We start from the raw sequence: 17009 nt of genomic DNA, 5'->3' as shown, positions 1-17009 counted from the left end.
ACACGGCACCACTCACACACCCAGCAAGCACGGGGCGCCCTGCGGCCCAGGACCCCCTGCCAGTCCCAGCGTTGCAAGCAGTCCCACAGCAAAGGGGCAGCCGAAGCTACTGGGGGGGTGGGGAAGGGGATGGCAAGGGGTGATGGTGTCCCGCGGCTTGGCAGGCCGGCGCATTGAGAGGCAGGAGAGGCTCCTCACGCTGCCGGTGTCCGAGCTGGAGCCTGCCCCGTGTGAATGGCTCGGCCAGGTGCAAGCAACCTCGCAGAGACGCATGGGGCCACCCAGCTGCCCCCGGCCCACCGCCCCAGCGTCTCTGCGAGTCTGCCCGCTGGGGAGCATGGCTGAATGGACACAAAGAAAGGACTTACCGTGGGCCACCATCTGCCCAACGGCCCAAGACGCAGAGCCCCGGCTGGCGCTCCCCAAATGCCCCCTTCTCTGCGGGGGCACCGCTGTCGGACCGGCTGGGGGCAGGCACCCCACCCTTGCGAGGTGCCAGCCCGGCCCGTCTCCCTCTTGCAGCCCTGAGGACACTTACTGGATTGGGCAGTCCTGGCCTCGATGGTCGGGGTGTACACGCCCAGGCCCAGCTCCGAGCGGGCGCCCAGCCGGAAGCGGTACAGCGTGTCGGGCTTGAGACCTTCCACCGCGTACGAGGAGCTGGGGTCGAACTCCACCTTGCGCTGGAAAACAGGCAGGAGACGCGTGTTACCGTAATCAGTGCCCAGTACTCCAGGCCAGGGGGAGCTGGGGAACCCACGCCCCAAGTCGCCCGACAACTCAAAACCCAGAGCCATGCGGCTGGCAGGGAGGTCACATCCAGTCTGAGCCCAGCCTGAGGCAGGACCAGCCCTGTCCAAACCCCGTGCCTGACCCCTGAGCAACACGACACGGTCACCCCGACACAAGACATTGCACCCAAACCTGCCGCGGGGAAAGCAGGGCGGCCGCAACAGCCGATATCCTGCTTCTGTAAAGGGCTGTTAATACACGCTCCAGAGATGCCCCTACTAGCAAAACCCCACAGTCTGTAGCTACCTGGCCATGGGGTTGAATCCCTTCCTGAACCCAAATATGATGTCAGTCTGACCCCGAGAGCAGGGGCAAGACCCCCCCAGCCAGGACCCTGCAGGGTTGGTGCCAGCAGGAGCGTTGGCCCAGCCCAGCCCCATCCCCAGCCTGGGCTACAGCAGCACCAGCATCTCTGGGGGAGGCTTCAAACCCCCCCGAATCATGTAGCAGAGAGGCAGGAGTCCCTCCCAGCCCCACCAAAGCCCAGAAGCCTGGAAATCTCCGTAGTGGCATCGTTACACCCAGATCATCCCTGATCAGCGGCTGCCCAGACTCTCCTTGAACACCTCCAAGGATGGCAAGTCCAGCCCCTGCCTGGCGTCTGCTCCACTGTCTCCCTGCTCTGACAGCAAAGAAGATTTTGCTGATGTCCAAACTAAACCTACTTTGCTGCAGCTTCAAGCCATGCCCACAAACCATGCTGGCCCGGCCACATGCGAGCCGTGCCTTCCCTGCAGCTCTCCGGGTCCCCGAGCTCCTTGAATTCGAGGGCAAAGATGCCATAAGGTCACTCGGCCTCAGGGCCGCCAGCACTCGCTTCCTGCCGCGGGGCTGGAGCAGGCGGAGAAGCGGCACCACTGAACTCCAGCCTGAGGCTCTGGTCTGTGGCAGCCCTGGCCCAGCTCTCAACGTGGATGGGGATCACGTCCCACACCAGGGACTGGCCACTGTTTGGGGTTGGAAATGCCCATGTGGCAGGCCCCAGCAAAGGGCTCGGTGGGATGCCAGGAGCTCCGAGGTGCAGCAGTGCCCACGACCAGCAGAAACACCGGAAAGGGGCCAAAGCCAGCGCGGCGGCAGGACACTGGGACTGGGGGGGCCTGCGCTCCTCTTAGGAAGCTTCCCTAGGCCCCAGATTGAAACAGAGGTGCTTTGCGGAGGGCTTGACAGTCACAGGGCCCCAGCAGTGACCCAGGAGGGTCCTCCCCACATGTCAAGCCTCCCCCGAGCTGCGGAGCCCTCCTCGACATCCATCTCCCTGGCTGCAGTGGGTCTGGTCCTAGCACTGTCGGGCTACATTTCAAAACATTTTTGCAGTCTGCTGGAAAGCTGCACTCCCTGCCCTCGCGCCTGTCCTGCAGCCACTGCCGCCAGCCCCGCAGCCTTGAGCCACAGGTGCTTTACTAGCTCGCTGGGAATCGCCCGGTGTTGGAGGTAGGGGACCCACCGTCACGCCTGCACGCAGGGCAGCCCACAGCCCAGTGACCGCCCTGTGACAGATAGCCCAGGCGCCAGCAGCTGCCTCTGCTGTGCTGCGCGATCCCGAAGCCCCGACCCCGCAGGCCGGCCGCAGCCGGGCTGGGCCCCTCACCTGGACGCCATCCTCTCCTTCCCTGTACAGCAGCTCGTACTTGGTGATGCGCTCCTGCGAGGCCGGGAGCCAGGTCAGCAGGATCCGGGTGTCCGACTCGGCCTCTGCCTGGAAATCAGCCGGCTGGGCTGGAACTGGGGACCAGCAGAACAGAGTAAGACGGGGGGAGGTGGCATGAAGGGCACCGGGACCTTGTGTGCACTCTCCTGGCCCCGTTTCACCTCCCTCCCTCTCCACCCTGGTCATGCAGAGGTGACACGTGCCCCCTGCCCACCTGGAGACTGACTCGGGGAGTCTGGGCCTGTTCCTGCCTGCTCCCTGGGCCAGCAGCCTCGCCTAGCTCATGCACACAACCATCCTCTGCTCACAGCGGGCCCGGCAGAGCGGCACAGGGCTCTGCAGGGCGGCCTCGTTGGAGCTCACACTACACTCGCCCTTGTCACAACCCAGACAGGGCTGCTAACACGGTTATTCCTGCCGAAGCTGACACGGATTCCCCACGATGCACACAGCATTTGCAGCTGCCGTCTCCGGTGCCAAGATGTCACCCTGACACGCAGCTGCTCCAGCGCCAGGCGCGGTGCCGGAGCCACGCACGCATGAGATGCCCCTGGACAGCTGTGGGCAGTGGGCGAGGCACGTGCCGTGCCCCACGAGCAGTAGTGCTGTGGGGAGAGCGCGTCATACATACCCCCCTGCTGGGTTTTGACCTGGATGCTGTCTGAGGGGGGCCCGTCCCCCACGGACGTGAAGGCCAGGACGCGGATGCTGTAGGTGGTCCCGGTGATGAGGCTGCCCACCGTGGTGAGGTGGCTGTCGTCCGTGTTGTGCTTCTGCCACATGCTCAGGGACAGGTGGGGGTCGGTGGTGTAGTACACGCGGTACCCACGGATCAGCCCGTTGGGCTCCTCCGGCGGCTCCCACTGCACCAGCATGGTGCTGGCACTCAGCATCCGGGCCTGCACCTTCAGGGGTGGGCTGGAGGGAGCCTGCTCGCCTGTCCGCGCCTCCACCAGCTCGCTGGGGGGGCCCCGGCCAATGTTGTTCACGGCCAGGACGCGGAACTCGTACTCCGAGAAGGGGCTGAGGCCGCCGATGCTGTAGCGAGTGGTCGCCACGCCGTCCACCTCCTGGAACGGGCCCTCCCAGGACCGGGGCTTGTACTGGATGACGTAGAACAAGATGGGCTCCAAGTTGCCCGAGTCCCAGGTGAGGGTCACGCTGGTGGCCGTCGTCTCCGTGACGAGCAGGTCCGAAGGCGGCTTGGGCAGCGCTGGAACGGGGAGGCAGACAGGGACACAGTGAATGGTGAGGCTCGCCAGGCCCCAGCAGGGAGACCCCCGGCGCTGCCGCCACCTAGGAGCATCCTTCTCTAAACAGCAGAAATCGTTCGGTACTTGGGAACATGCGTATTTAGATTACCATGTATTGCTTGAAGTGGTTCTTAATGGAAGGATAAACAGAGCAATCATGTTATTAGATGTGCTCGAGGCACTTGCCAGCAGCAGGCTAAATAAAGGTGGTTTAACAGGGATGCAGGGATGCTCTTGGGCATGGGGACGCATCTGGCGACAGTCTGGGCCATCCCCCCATCCCCACAAGCCTGGCTCACAGCCGATTCGGGAAGGGTTGAGGGAAAGCAGCCTGAGCTGCGTCTGGGCCGGGGGAACTCATGGAAGGTGCTGTTAGATGGTCTGGTGGGAAAGCCTGGTCAGTGTTACGGGGCATGCAGAAGGGATGCAGCTAGAGAAATTACCGACTGTTACAGCTGCTATGTCACAAGGTGGAGTGTCAAGCTGTAACCAGACAATACAGCGTTACGCGGGAACTCGGATCCCGGCCTCCCAACGTGTTAACAAGAGCTGCTGTTGCTGCGCGGAGGGGCTGCCACACGCCCGCCGTGCCGGGGCTGGGAGAGCTCTGCGGCGCACCCGCGGACATCCGGACCGCGAGCGCAGCTGAGCAAACGGTCACCTGAGTCTCCCACGGGCCGGCCTGGGCAAGGGGCCTGCTACTTGCTCGTGCCATGGAAATGCCAGGCATGAGCCCAACGGGAACTGCCCCCGGGCACAAAGCAGGAGGTCCGAGCGTTTAACCTCTGTGAAAAGCAATTGGGGGCTGGGACACATGCCTGGATTTGATCTGCTCTTGCAGCACAGCTGAGTGCCACGAGCCTGCAACCAAAGAGCACGCGCTCTTCGGGGCTGGGCCCCGTCTGGGGCAACCAAGCAAAAGGGGCTGTGGCCTCTGCGAGCCAGAACAAGAGGGAAGGGGCTGGGGGTAGCAGGGACGGGCCGTCTTGGGAGGGTGAAAGAGCCCTTCACGGTGTCCTAGGGCCAGGGCCAGGGTCTGCTCCTCCCTTCACACAGGCCCCTCAAGCCCCCTGAGCTGCAGGAAGGGAAGAGCCGGGGAGGGAGGGGAGCGCCGGGCACGTGGAGCGGAGCAGAGCGAACGGCACGCAGCTCCGGGTTAACAGGCTTCTCCAAGCAGCATCTGGGGAAGGCGAATTGGCTGTTAATCTCCCGGGTCAAAGGGGCCCTGTCTCAATTCTGCGGGTTTGTTTGAGCAGGGACGCGGCGCTGCAAGGTGACAGTGATGCAGGACGGGGCCTGTGAGAACAGACAGGGCCAAAGAATAACCTGTCTGTGGGAATCTGCGGGACGTCTGCCTGCAGGCAGAGGGAAGCGACACTCCCGGCTCTCCGGGCGCCAGCAGGAGATGGGGCCGAGGCCTCAGCCGTGCTGCCAGGACGCGGCTGGGACCTCTCCTGCACGCCGCTGTAGGGCCAAAGGACAGGAAACCGGCAGCAGGGAGCGCAGCCAGGACAGTCGTGAAGGCAGAGGGCTGGCCTGCAGCGTGGCAGCGGAGAGCTCGGCCTCGCCAGCGCGCACCCGCGTGCCGCGGTCCTGGAGACGAGGCGGCAGTGCTGCCCCAAGCCCTGCCCTGCAGTGCACTGCAACCCGCCTGGAGTGCAGTGCCGGGGCTGCGTCCCCCACGCCCCACTCCAGGTTTGGGAGCGTGATGGGGAGGAGGGACGGCAGAGGGGGCACGGGGCAGCCCGCAAACCCTTGCAGGTTGGGGGGAGCTCAGGGAAGGCCAGCGACCTGCTGCTCCCACAGGCAAGGACCTGCCAGCGGGAAACACGAGCCAGAACTCCCCAGGAGAAAGCAGATCCCCCAGACCCCGCGACCCACCTCGGGGCACCAGGGACTTGGCCTGGGGCTAACTGGCCTGCCTGCCACAGCTCTCCCCTTGCCCCTGCACAGGGAGGAGAGTGGCCTTTGGAGCAAACTGCAAAATCATGGCAGGAAAAATAGGTGGAAATTGGACTGGGGCTTCCTGGGAAGGGGGGAGGGCTGTGGGACCACCGCAGGGTGCCGTCACGCAGGGGACAGACCCACGTGGGACGTCTCGGGGCTTTGCTCAGGGAGTGGGGACAGGATGCGGGGCACTACCTTTGACGGCGATCTGGGCCGTGGCTTCGATCATGCCCAGAGAGGAGATGGCCACGCAGGTATAGTTGGCGGAGTGCATGATGTTGTTCAGCTCCAGGACGTTGCGGCCGACGGGCATCTCGTCTTCCTTGGTCAGCTCCTCCAGGCCGGCCATCCACTTCACGTAGGGCATTGGGGCTCCCACCGCCACGCACGTGAGGTTCACGCTCCCCCCAGGCATCACCTCGTGGTCGGTCGGAGGGATGGAGAAGCGGGGGGCCACTCGCCGCACTGAAACAAGAGGAGACGGCTAGCAGGGTCGGGGAACCGGCGGGGCGGCGTGCAGCTGCACGGGGCGGGCGAGGGGCTCGGCCTCCCTACCGACGGCCCGTGCATCTATCCGCGGGGATAGATACAGCAGAGCGTGAGCGCCGTTCGCTGCTCTGCCCTCACCCGCCCGCATCCTGTCGAGGGACCGGGGAGGGGGCCGGGCCCTCCGCGTGGAGGCCGTGTCAACCGTGCCCCGAGCGCGGACCAGTGCCCAGGAAAAGCGTGCCATGGGCACGACCTGCTCCCTCCGTTGCCTCACTGCCCAGGGCCCCAGTCCCTAGACCTCGGGGGGGCCGCGGGGCGGGGGGGCACTGCTGAATGAGCCCGCACGGTCCCGCCGAAGAAAGCAGCATTTCCCCAAGAAGGGAACCTGGGCTGTCGGCTCAGGGGGAATAAAACCCGAACCAGTCAGATGCGCCTGACATTGTCGGCGCCTGATCAGATCACCTTGCTGGGCAGGGGAGAACTAATGCTGACAGATGTGCGATCATATCCGTTGTGACAGGAGCGCGCGGGGCGGCAGAGCCCCCCCACCTCGGTGGCGGCACTTTGGGAGATGCATTTCTCCTGATTTCCCTGCACGGCCTCTCTCCCTCTCATCCCTCGCCGGGTATTTCATTCAAGACTTATTTGTAAGCAACTCTCAGCTCCAATAATGCTCTGAAGCTGCAAGCGCTCCAGCCAGGAAAATGACACTGAGGGATGAGGCCCGCTCTTCGGGGCGAGCGTTATGGGCCTATCTAAGCAGGGGCGAAGAAGCGACCGGGCTCCGTAAATCTCCGGGCATGCTCGTTTTACTCGGTAGTTAAAAAGGGCAGCTGCGGGCGCGTGTTTGTTCGCCCTGAAGCCTCGCTCTGTCCTGGTCCCTTCTGCAGGAGGCGATGAGCACGCTCCCGCGGAGCCCTCTCTGCCGACCGCCTGGCCCTGGCGATCCCTGCGAGCGAGGCTGGCAGAGCAGCGAAGAGCGGGGCCGAGCCCTGCGGGGAGGGCGCGTCCGGCGGTCGTGCGTCCCTCGCGCGGGGGCGGCGCTCGCTGCGGGGGCCGTGGCCTGGCCGCCCCCACACCCCGGCGCCTCTCCAGCGCCCGTGCATCAGCCACGGCAGCGACACCTGCCAAGCTGCCTCTGCCCCGAGGCGGATCGCTCTTTGATGCTTCTTCCCCAAACCGCCAGGCTCGCAGGAGCAGACTGCACGTAGAAACCCCCATGCTAGCGTGTACGACAGAGCTAGGGCTGGGTGATAAATTAGACAATCCTGTCAACATCGTGTGTGTATTACACGTCGTCTTGGTGACAAAACAGGCCTCATTAGCTCCTTCCCTGCCAGGGGGAAGGAGAACTTGCCTTTTTTGGGTTTGTATTAATGTCTAAATCCAACGTCTTGCTGGTTGTTTCTTTTAATCAATTATTAAATCTCAAATCAATAGCTTGGCGCGTGACTGCCAGCGAGGCGTTACCTGGCTGACGGGGGAGCGCTCCCCGAACAAGACAGAACTGAAAGTGCACTCGCGTCTACACATCATGAGAATAACCGAGGTAACTCAATGGACATGGCAATGGTGTTAACGTGATGGCGTTCATCAAGAGGCAGGTGGCCCTGTCCCATGAACATGGCGTCGAATCGTTCCAGGCAGAAGCCGTCCCGGGACCGGCCCCGGCCCCCGTGCCCCCCGCCCTTCTCCCCGCGGTGCCCGGAGGAAGGACGCGCGGAGAGCAAAACATCGCGGCGGCGCGGCGCAGCAGCATGCGGCAGGCAGGACAGGCCGCCGGGGGCCAGAGACGGGGGGGGAGGAGAGCAAGGGAGGTGCACGGACACGAGACGGGAGAGGAAGAAGAGGGGTGACCGCCCGCCATGCAGGAGGGCAGACACAAGCGGGCATGCAGGAGCAGCGTCCATCCCCCGGTCCTGTGAGAGCAGGGCTATCGCCCGCCGGCCACCTGGCCCTCCCCGCCACGGCCCAGCACCGGCCCCCGGCCCGGCAACCTCGGCTGCTCTCTTTGCGGCAGCGAGGAAGTCTGTCAGGCCCGGGCTTGCAGACGGCACGGCTGGCGGATCTGGTGATAAGTGCCTCCGTTCCTCCCGTGAAGCGTTATCGAGAGCACCTCCAGCCTCCCGCTGCCGGTTACAGAAGTGGGGAGAAAGGGCGGAGGCACGGGATAGCAGGCATGGGCGCCCGTGTGCCTAGCAAAGGGATGAATGACAAAGAAAATGCAAATGCAATATGGGAAAAGGCTTCCAGGCAAACTTCTTCTGGGGCGGCAGTCGCAGGAGCCCCCGGGGCTGCAAAATCCCCCGTGGAGGTGTCGAGGCAGCTGGCAGCACAGCCACGCGTCTGCTGGGCCAGAGCCTTCTTGGGGACGGCTCCCCGCTCACACGCCAGGTCCTTCCCTTCTCGAGGGGACGGCTTCTCGCACCTCCGGAGCCCGCGGCCGGACGGCCCCGCGCCGGTTTGGCTGCCGACCGTCGCCAGCCGCTCCCGTCAGGTTCGCGGGGAGGGAGACAGGGTCTGACTCGTGCCGGCACGTGATGGACAGAGCTGCCTGCCTTCTTCATGCCGGCGCTGCTGGGCGGTAACCATGTTGCTCGAAGGGGCTGAGTTTCGTGGCCCCTCTCACCACAATGCCAGCACCAAAATGGGCCTGGACGGCCACCCCAGCCCTGTCCAAGCACGCCGACCGCCGTCTGAGTGTGGCCCAGCGGGCGCCACATCCGCGCCTGCGAGGGGAACGCCCTACAGCAGCGCTTTTCAACCTGTGGTCCGCAGACACCGGGAGGTCCACAGACACAGACGATGTCTAACGGGTTCGCGAAAGAAGACTGTATTCAGATGTGAATATTCGCACTCACAATCCAGAGGGGTCTGCACCTCCATTTGCCATTTTTAGGGAGTCTGCAAATGAAAAAAAGGTTGCAAACCACTGCCCTACAGCATGGCCTGGCATTGCTCTGCGGAGGAGCCAGGAAAAAAAGGGCCTCCCTTCTCTGCCTGCCCTAGCCACGTAGACTACACCCGCCCGGGACTGCAAGTGTCTGGGCCCAAGCAGCGCCGAGCTCGCCAGTGCCAGGAACGGGCAGCTGCCAGCATCGGCCGTGAGGCGTCGCTGGGCTCGGGGAGCCAGCGCTCCCACCCCAGCTGCGGAGGGGTCGGGGCTGCTTGCACCGCTGGCTCTGATGGACCGCGCCGGTCTCCCTGACATCGCCGCAGGACGGCCACGAGCTGGCTCCCTCTTGTTCGAGCGCTGCGCGGGACACGGAGGTGGGCTCAGACAGGCCCTGAGCAGCGTGGAGAGGGGCATGCCCCTCCAGGTACGGCTCCTCGGCCGCCAGAGGTGGGGAGCACAGGCAGGGCCTTGTCTCTCAACCAGGGAGGCTTGGCGCTGCCTTTGATTACACATCTGGCTGGGATTATAACCCACCCTGGGCGTATGGAAGGGAAGAAACGGGGTGGGCTCCGGCACAAACCAGCACATCAGTCTGGGATAATTGGCAGCTTCTCTCCGCAGCTGGTCCAGCGGGACAAGGCAAGAGGCTGTCAGTCAGCATTAGCAGTAGCTGGCGGAGATCTCGCGGGCCCTGCCAGCCCCAATGGCTCTGGCTCAGGCCTACCGGCAGCGCCCACTAATCAAGCAGACCGGCGAAGCTCCTTCCAGCGGCGGCAATCTTCCAAAGCCTCGTCCCATTTACAAGTCAAATCGCGGGGGCTCACGCAGCCGACGGTGCCACCGCAGCTCCGTGCGCATGTGGCTGCTCTTCGTTCCTCACAGCAGTGCACCCTCCCCATGCTTAGCACCATTTCCTCGATGAGAATTTGCCATTTTTCCCCCCCTAATCTTCTTTGCGGATAAAGATCAAAGGCGGCGGTTGGGAGGTTCTGCAAGAACAGCATGGGAAAAATTGCTGCACATATTAAAATGATTTCAGCAGACAATGGTATAACTCGGAGGTTTATTCAAACCAGCAGACCGTCAGAAATGGGATTCGTTGTCATTCATCCCCAGCCAGGCAACACGAGGGATGTGCAAGGCTGAGCCACGCCACCAGCATCCCCTTGGAGAGCGCTGCTGGGGAAGGGAAGTAACGTGAGACCCCAAAGTGGTAAGTAATACAGTGCAATGTGAGCCACGGCCTTGGTTCCCACAGGAGAGGGAGAGAGACCAGCGTGCCACAGACCCACGTCCAGGGAGCAGGCAACACCACAGCCAAGGAAGGAGAGCTGGAGGAGTGTTAATAATTCAGCATGCATCGACGTGCGCATTCCCCGGCCGCCTGGCTCTGTTCACCGCTGGGGCGATAGCGGCTGCTTGAGGTCTCTGGTTCCACGCGAGCGTGGCCTCACCGTGCCTACCCTCCTCTCTGCCGCCTGTCCAATAGCAAGGGCTCTGGGCACTGGCGCTCGGGGCTGAATCGAGGCCCGTTTGCAGGGCCCGAGCAAAGCATGGCCCTAGGGGATGACTGTGGGGCAACGTGGGTGTCCAGACTCCTAACGTGAGAACAGGACAGCCCCGAGGAATGGGGCTGCCCCATTGCCCTTCCTCCTGCCCATACTGCGACTGCTCTCCTCCTCACCGGCCGTGCGGCGGGGTCAGGAATTTGAGAGCAATGCTCCTAGAAACACAATCGCCGGGCTGCCCGTTTGCTCAGCCATGGCACCTTTCATCTCTCCCTGTGCTATCATTTTACGCAAGGTCTCCAAATGGAAAGGTACTTACTGGAGCCTCACAATCTATTGACAGAATCAACAGCAGGAGAGGAAAAATGGGAACGAGAAAAAATGCATTTACAGTCTAATCTTGTGCTCAAACAATGCTGTACTATTTATGCTCCCAATGCATCCTTGAGTGCTGACATTTTATAGACAATTTCCAAAACAGGGCCTTGCCATTTTTGGATTATATTTCAGCTATAACTTTTAGGTCTAATTATTTGCGCTGACAACCACATATAAAAGAGGATATATCATTACAGTGGTGCAGCACTGGAGACGCATCAGCATTCAGCATAGTGACATACTAATAGCAAAGTAAGGGCGAGGCAGGCTGTGGAGCTCTGCAATTTGCATTCACTCTCTGAAATTTTTCTGATGAAAATAACACAACATTAAGGAGGGGAATAAGAGAAAAGATCCACTGTATCAAGATAAAATAACTCTTTAATAAATAACCTCATTGCGGGCGTAGAGCAATAATTAAATGCATGGGTGAGCAGTACACAGTTTTAAGTAAAGCTGGGAAAATGTAAGATGTAATTATCAGTGCCAAACAAATTATAAGCACCGCAAATCCCATTGGAATATTTAGAAACTAATTTCTGCCTTCACATTAAATATTTGTGCGTGTGGGTATCTTTGGTGGGGCAGGAGAAATCCTCTGCTCCTCCCAGCTGGGCTCGCCTTGACTCGCTCGGCCCCAGCCAGCTCCGCGGCACTGCCACCCTGCACAAGGCTGAGTCCTCGGGCCTTGTTACACATGCCCTGAGCAGTGCAAATACCCTAGTGCCGGCCTGGGGTCCGGAGCATCACCCCCGCAGTCTAGAAACCTCCTGACTGTCCCGCACCTGCACAGCTAGGACTCGCCGCTGGAGGCCTGGAGAGTGGGGCAGTCCCCCAGCCCGACCTTCTGTGCTCCCGAGGCCGAGGCCGGGACGCAAAGTGCCTAACTCCCCAGGCTGGTGGGGCAGGCCGAAGCTGCGCTTGCTGCAGGGTGGCTGGGAGGGGATGGAAGTAAAAAACAAAGCAAAGCCCAAGAAATTGAATTTGTTGGTTAATGGTTTGGGGGACAAGACTGGTGAGGAGAGGCTGAGGGAACTGGGCTGATTTAGTCTGGAGAAGAAGGGACCGAGGGGGATTGAACAGCAGCCTTCACCTCCCTGCAGTGGGGGCAGATGACAGGGCAAGGAGCAATGGGCTCAAGCTGCAGCAAGGGAAGTTGAGGTTGGAGATTAGGAAAATCCTTCTCACCAGGAAGGTGGTGAAGCACTGAAACAGGCTGCCCCAAGCGGTGGTGGAGTCTCCACCCTGGAGGTTTTTAAGACAAAGCTTGGCTGGGATGATGCAGTTGGGGCTGGTCCTGCTTGGAGCAGGAGGCTGGGCTAGATGCGACTCCTGAGCTCCCTTCCCGCCCTCGTTTTCTAGGATTCTGTGAATTAGCAGCTGGCGCCTGGTTGCAGTGGCGTGTGTCCCCCTGACCCAGAGCCAGAGCTGGGCTGTAGCTTTCTGGCTGGTGGCGGCACTGTCTGGTCCAGGTCGGAGGGAGGGAGAGAGGAGGACGACACACCACAGACGCAGTACGACTTCGCTCTGCAGCTGGGAGTGGAGTCGTCCTGCAACTGGCTCCTGCATCCATACAGACAGCGGCAGAGCCCCTTGCTTGCAGACCAGATCCACCCATATTTGCCCCCACAGCAGTGGCCGCCAGCTTACAGTTTCATAGTTTCATACTTAGTAGGGTCGGAAGGGACCTGAGCAGATCATCTAGTCCGACCCCCCGCCATGGCAGGAAAGAGTACTGGGGTCAAACGACCCCGGCAAGATGTGCATCTAACTTCCTCTTAAAGACCCCCCAGGTAGGGGCCAGCACCACTTCTCTTGGAAGCTGGTCCCAGATCCTAGCCGCCCTGACCGTGAAGTTGCGCCTCCTGCTATCTAACCTAAACCTACCCTCTGCCAGCTTGTGACCGTTATTCCTGGTCACTCCTGGCCGTGCTCGGGGGAACGGGGACTCCCCCAATCCCCACTGGTCCCCCCTGACTAGTTTGTAACAGGCCACTAGATCCCCCTCAGCCTTCTCTTGTGGAGGCTGAACAGGTTCAGGTCCCGTGGCCTCTCCTTGTAGGGCCAGGCTCAGCACTGGTGGGGTGTCCCCATTCCTGGACCAGGGGCTGGAGGCTGGAGAAATAGAAAAGCTGCAGCTCCAGTCCCTCGGCCGCTCCACTCAACAGCTGGGGGTGAGAGCTCACCCAACAGGAGGGTGAGACAGGGGCCACTACATCCTGGGATAGTGGAGGACGTCAACTTGAGTGGCACATCAGTGGGGAGTGGCCATACGTTAATGGAACAGGAGCTGGGTGGTGTGGATCAGAGATAATCCTGCCCTGAAGTGGCGTAACATTGAGCCACATAATGAGTGCTTTAAGCCACTTAAAGGTGTTACTGTGCGGACAGTCCAGGAATTAAGAGCTCTAGGAGTCACCCCAAATTACCGTCTTACAAGGCCCTTATGTGTCTTGCCCTCTCTGAGCCATCTCAGCAACCTTCACACTCAGGTAAACTGAGGCGGCTTCAGGCTTCCCTTCCTCTCCATCTCCACTGGCCCCATGACTGACTTGGGCCCAGGAATTGTCATCCTCTCAGAATGCTGTTCTTGGGCAGCAAACGTACAAGCAACCGGCCTTGGTGCCTCTTAAATGGAGGCATGTCCCAGGGACAGCAATGGGTGCAAAGGGACCTCCCTGCAGCAGGCGCTGCAACACCCTGGGGACACACCCTGGCAATCGCAAGGTCGACCCAGCCAGTGGTAGGAGGGACTCGGATCCACGCCCTGCTCCTGGAGGGCAGGTCTCCACCTCACGCTGTTGCCCTGCTCGCTTGGGCCTGGTGGGCAACTGCACTGGTGCCACGGGACAAATGGGCTGCAGAAAGACACCCTTCCGGCACTCCCAGGGCAAAGGGTGCACAGGAGCATGCTGAATGCCTGCCTCTCGGGGCAACCTGGACAAAGGGCTTCGCATCATCTCAGGGGCCTGCTGGGCCAGACAAGCTTTCCTCATAGGTCTGACTTGCCCTGTGCCTTGTCCTTGATGTGCTGTCTGGGGTAATGGGGTTGCAGGAGGACAGAGAGGAGGGTAAGGCAGAGTCCTGTCATCACTGGGGTGGCTGCTGGGCCTGGCCAGTCATCACCAGGGCAAGGCTAAGACCCAGCTGCCCCCGGGGAAGGAGGCAAAGGCGAACCCTGTTTTCCTGGCTGGGCAAAGAGGTTTCCGAGTCCTGGAGAATGAGTGAGCGAGCATGGCGGAGGGCAAGAGAGCTGCCTCTGCCACAGAGGTACCCAAGCCCCAGTCCAGCCCCCTGCCCCACCTTGTTTCAAGTCTCTGTTTGCAGCTGTGACCGAAAGCAAGTTTCCCCTTGTGAAAAACCCAAGTGAAAGGAGGGAGCACGGCTCTCGCCCCATAGCTCCCCAAGTGACAGAGGGAGACTGTTGGGATCAAGCCCCCACTGGCACCTTGATCTCCTGCCGTCAGAGTGATCAGCGTCGAGCCTAGTGCAACAGGTAAAGGCAGGAGCCCACATCCAGGAGCATGCACTTCCCCCCACGGCACCCGCTGGAACGAAGGAAAGGGATCCCTGGATGGCGCTGTGCATGCAGGTGCAGTCTGTGCATTTTATCTCAAGCAACAAAGGCATGCAAGCAGTGTAGCAATGCCATCACCAGAATCACAGCAAACAGGAAGCAGGTTTCATCAGGCACGCCAAGGCCGTGCCCGGCAGGGAGCCAGGGTCTGCAGGGCCTCTGCCCCTTCCGGGGCTGGCTCCCCTCTCCCTACTGGAAAAGTCCCATCTGACGTGGCGTACTGTAGATGGATAAGAAGTGAAAAGGACCAACCTTCTCGCTGATCTGAGAGATGAAAGTTTGGTTTGTTTGATGGCAGAGTGCGATGAAGATGAGGAGGGAATAAAAAAAGACAAGGAAAAACACAGAGAGTAAAAACAGGCCAGGCTTCATCTGTCCGCACACCACTGAAACAACAAGACAAGACTAGAGAGGTCAGTCAGGACTCCCCACAGTGCACACACGCCACCGCACACCAGGCAAGCGCACGCCCGCCACCGCGCCCTGTTCTGGCCTCTCCAGCTCATCCAGACTGGGGGAGACAGGGCAGGGGGCACACACCTCGCACACACAGCCATGGAGCGTGCTTTGGGGGCAGCCCTGCGCAGCAGGGCACGGGTCAGCAGCACGGACACGTGCACACGGACAACAAACAGAGCACAGGACCTCACGGCACGGCGGGGCCGCGCCCCGCATGCTCCCACTCTGACCATAGGCACGGGGGCAAAGGCACTGTAAACCCACTGACCACACGTCGGGGGAGCATGGACACACAGAGCAGCACTCGGGAGCATGAAGGAAATGTCCCTGCTGGGAGCGGACAGGCTTCACCAAGGAGCGCGGCTCCCCCTCTTCAAACAAATTGCTAAACGTAGGAGAGAGATTAGACAACAGACAGACACGTGCTGGCTCGGGGCCGCGCCGGTGCCCGGTGCTGCAAGGGAAAGGTGGAGTAGAAGTATTGCCGACGGAAAACGGAGTGACCCCGGAGGCCCCAGGTGTGGCTCCTGCAGGAGAGACAGTAAACGGTTAGTTGCGCGCTCCCCGGGGAGAAGGGAGATCGTGTTTCTGGCGAAGCGATGACTTCACTCCCGCCAGAGACCTGCGGCATCGTGGCGGTAATCGAACTCTCGCCGAGGGGGCTACAAGAAAGCAGCTGGCATGGTTAGAGACTGCTGACGCCTCACGTTTTGCTGGCGAGGGAAGGGCAGCGCGGGGCGGGGGACTTGCCGAGATGCTGCGAATGGATTAACGGCATGTGGCTTTAATTGGTGCTCAGGACAGTCCGCCTGGGCCGGCGGCGAGAGGGCAGGGTGTTGACCAGCCCGGATGGGGCAGTGCAGAGGCCGGAGAGGGGAGCAACATAGCCATCGCTTTCACGCACCCAGCCTCGGAGGACCGGGTCCAGCCAGGCCACACCGGCCAAATTCAAGACCCGCGCTCCCTTCGGCCTGTTTTGTGCTGGGCAGTTCCTTTGCCACCCTGCCTGCGGCGCGAGGCTGGAGGCAGCAGCGTTTGCAGGAGGCGAGGGGTCAGACCGGCCTGGCTCCTCCCGGTGGAGTGGCTGTGCTTTCCTGGGACGCAGGGGCATGGCCACAACGCTGGGACACGAGGCCAGTCCTGGGGAGGATGGGGAAACGGTCCCACCACGGGTAGCAGGCGGTGACCGAGTCAGGCCCTGGGGAGCTCTTATCGACAAGCCGGCCTCATGAGCCACGCGCCTGGCCACGGTGCACAACGAATGGCGACAGGGAGCCCTCCGCGAGGTGCATCTCCGTGCAGCTATGCAATCTCCCCTCATCCCCCCGTGAGTCGGGGCCGGTCTCCCCCCTTGCCAGGGCGTCTGCACCCCCTGACAAGCAGCTGGGAGGGCGCCAGACGCCCGGCGGGCTGGAACCGGGGCTGTCCCCGCGCCGGCCGCCCACGTGCAGCTGATGGGCTGCGGACGCCGTCTGCACGTCTGGAAGGCAGGCTGCCCTGGCAGCGGCTTCCCCAGACGTGTTTGCACTTCAGATTACAGCTGGAGAGGTGAAGGGACACATGTGAAACACGCTAATTCAAACAGATTACTGACGAGCCCAAGTTTGGGCCCTGCTATTTGTCGCTAATTGGTGGATTATCTCTTATTTTCTCGTTACATTAATGGATTATAGGAAATAAACACCAGCGGCAGGCTGTTTTCCAATGGCGAGCAGGAGAGGAAGCCCCTGGACAGAAACCTCCCTCTCCTCCTTCCTTTAGCTAATATTTAAATTGTTGCTGCTGCTGCTGCTTTATCTCTGCAAAGGCTGATAGCACCGAATGGAAAGTCTGCTCCCTTCCAGGTCTCGCTCACAGCCCCCTTATCTCCCGTTCTCGAGCCCTGTCACTCCGGTACTGAAGAACCGTGTCTTGCCCACGAGATTTTCGCTGTGTTTTTCCAACTCGACAGCGGGATGGGGGCAGTGACAGCAAGAGCGGTCCCAGCCTGGCACGCCAGGGCCTGAAACAGCCCGACTAACCCCTCTTGTGCCAAGATCCAGGGACGCCGGCCTGTTTG

At 61.4% G+C, this 17009-nt stretch overlaps 1 protein-coding gene across 4 annotated transcripts in view; it reads right to left on the bottom strand.

Moving 5' to 3' along the window:
- The window catches only part of PTPRF (protein tyrosine phosphatase receptor type F), a 422531-nt gene that overhangs the window by 64676 nt on the left and 340846 nt on the right, over positions 1–17009 (bottom strand). For all 4 annotated transcript variants that reach the window (XM_090047886.1, XM_090047883.1, XM_090047885.1 and 1 more), the window contains 4 exons: positions 5839–6108; positions 3075–3656; positions 2384–2517; positions 539–683 (listed from right to left, as the gene is read on the bottom strand). In XM_090047886.1, coding sequence (XP_089904012.1) covers positions 539–683; positions 2384–2517; positions 3075–3656; positions 5839–6108 — 1131 coding nt within the window. The remainder of the gene's footprint in view (positions 1–538; positions 684–2383; positions 2518–3074; positions 3657–5838; positions 6109–17009) is intronic.

This window comes from Crocodylus siamensis, chromosome 5, assembly GCF_052110815.1.
Source record: "Crocodylus siamensis isolate JL-2025a chromosome 5, ASM5211081v1, whole genome shotgun sequence".
NCBI classification, from domain to species: Eukaryota; Metazoa; Chordata; order Crocodylia; family Crocodylidae; genus Crocodylus; species Crocodylus siamensis.
This window is presented reverse-complemented; position numbering and strand designations above follow the sequence as displayed.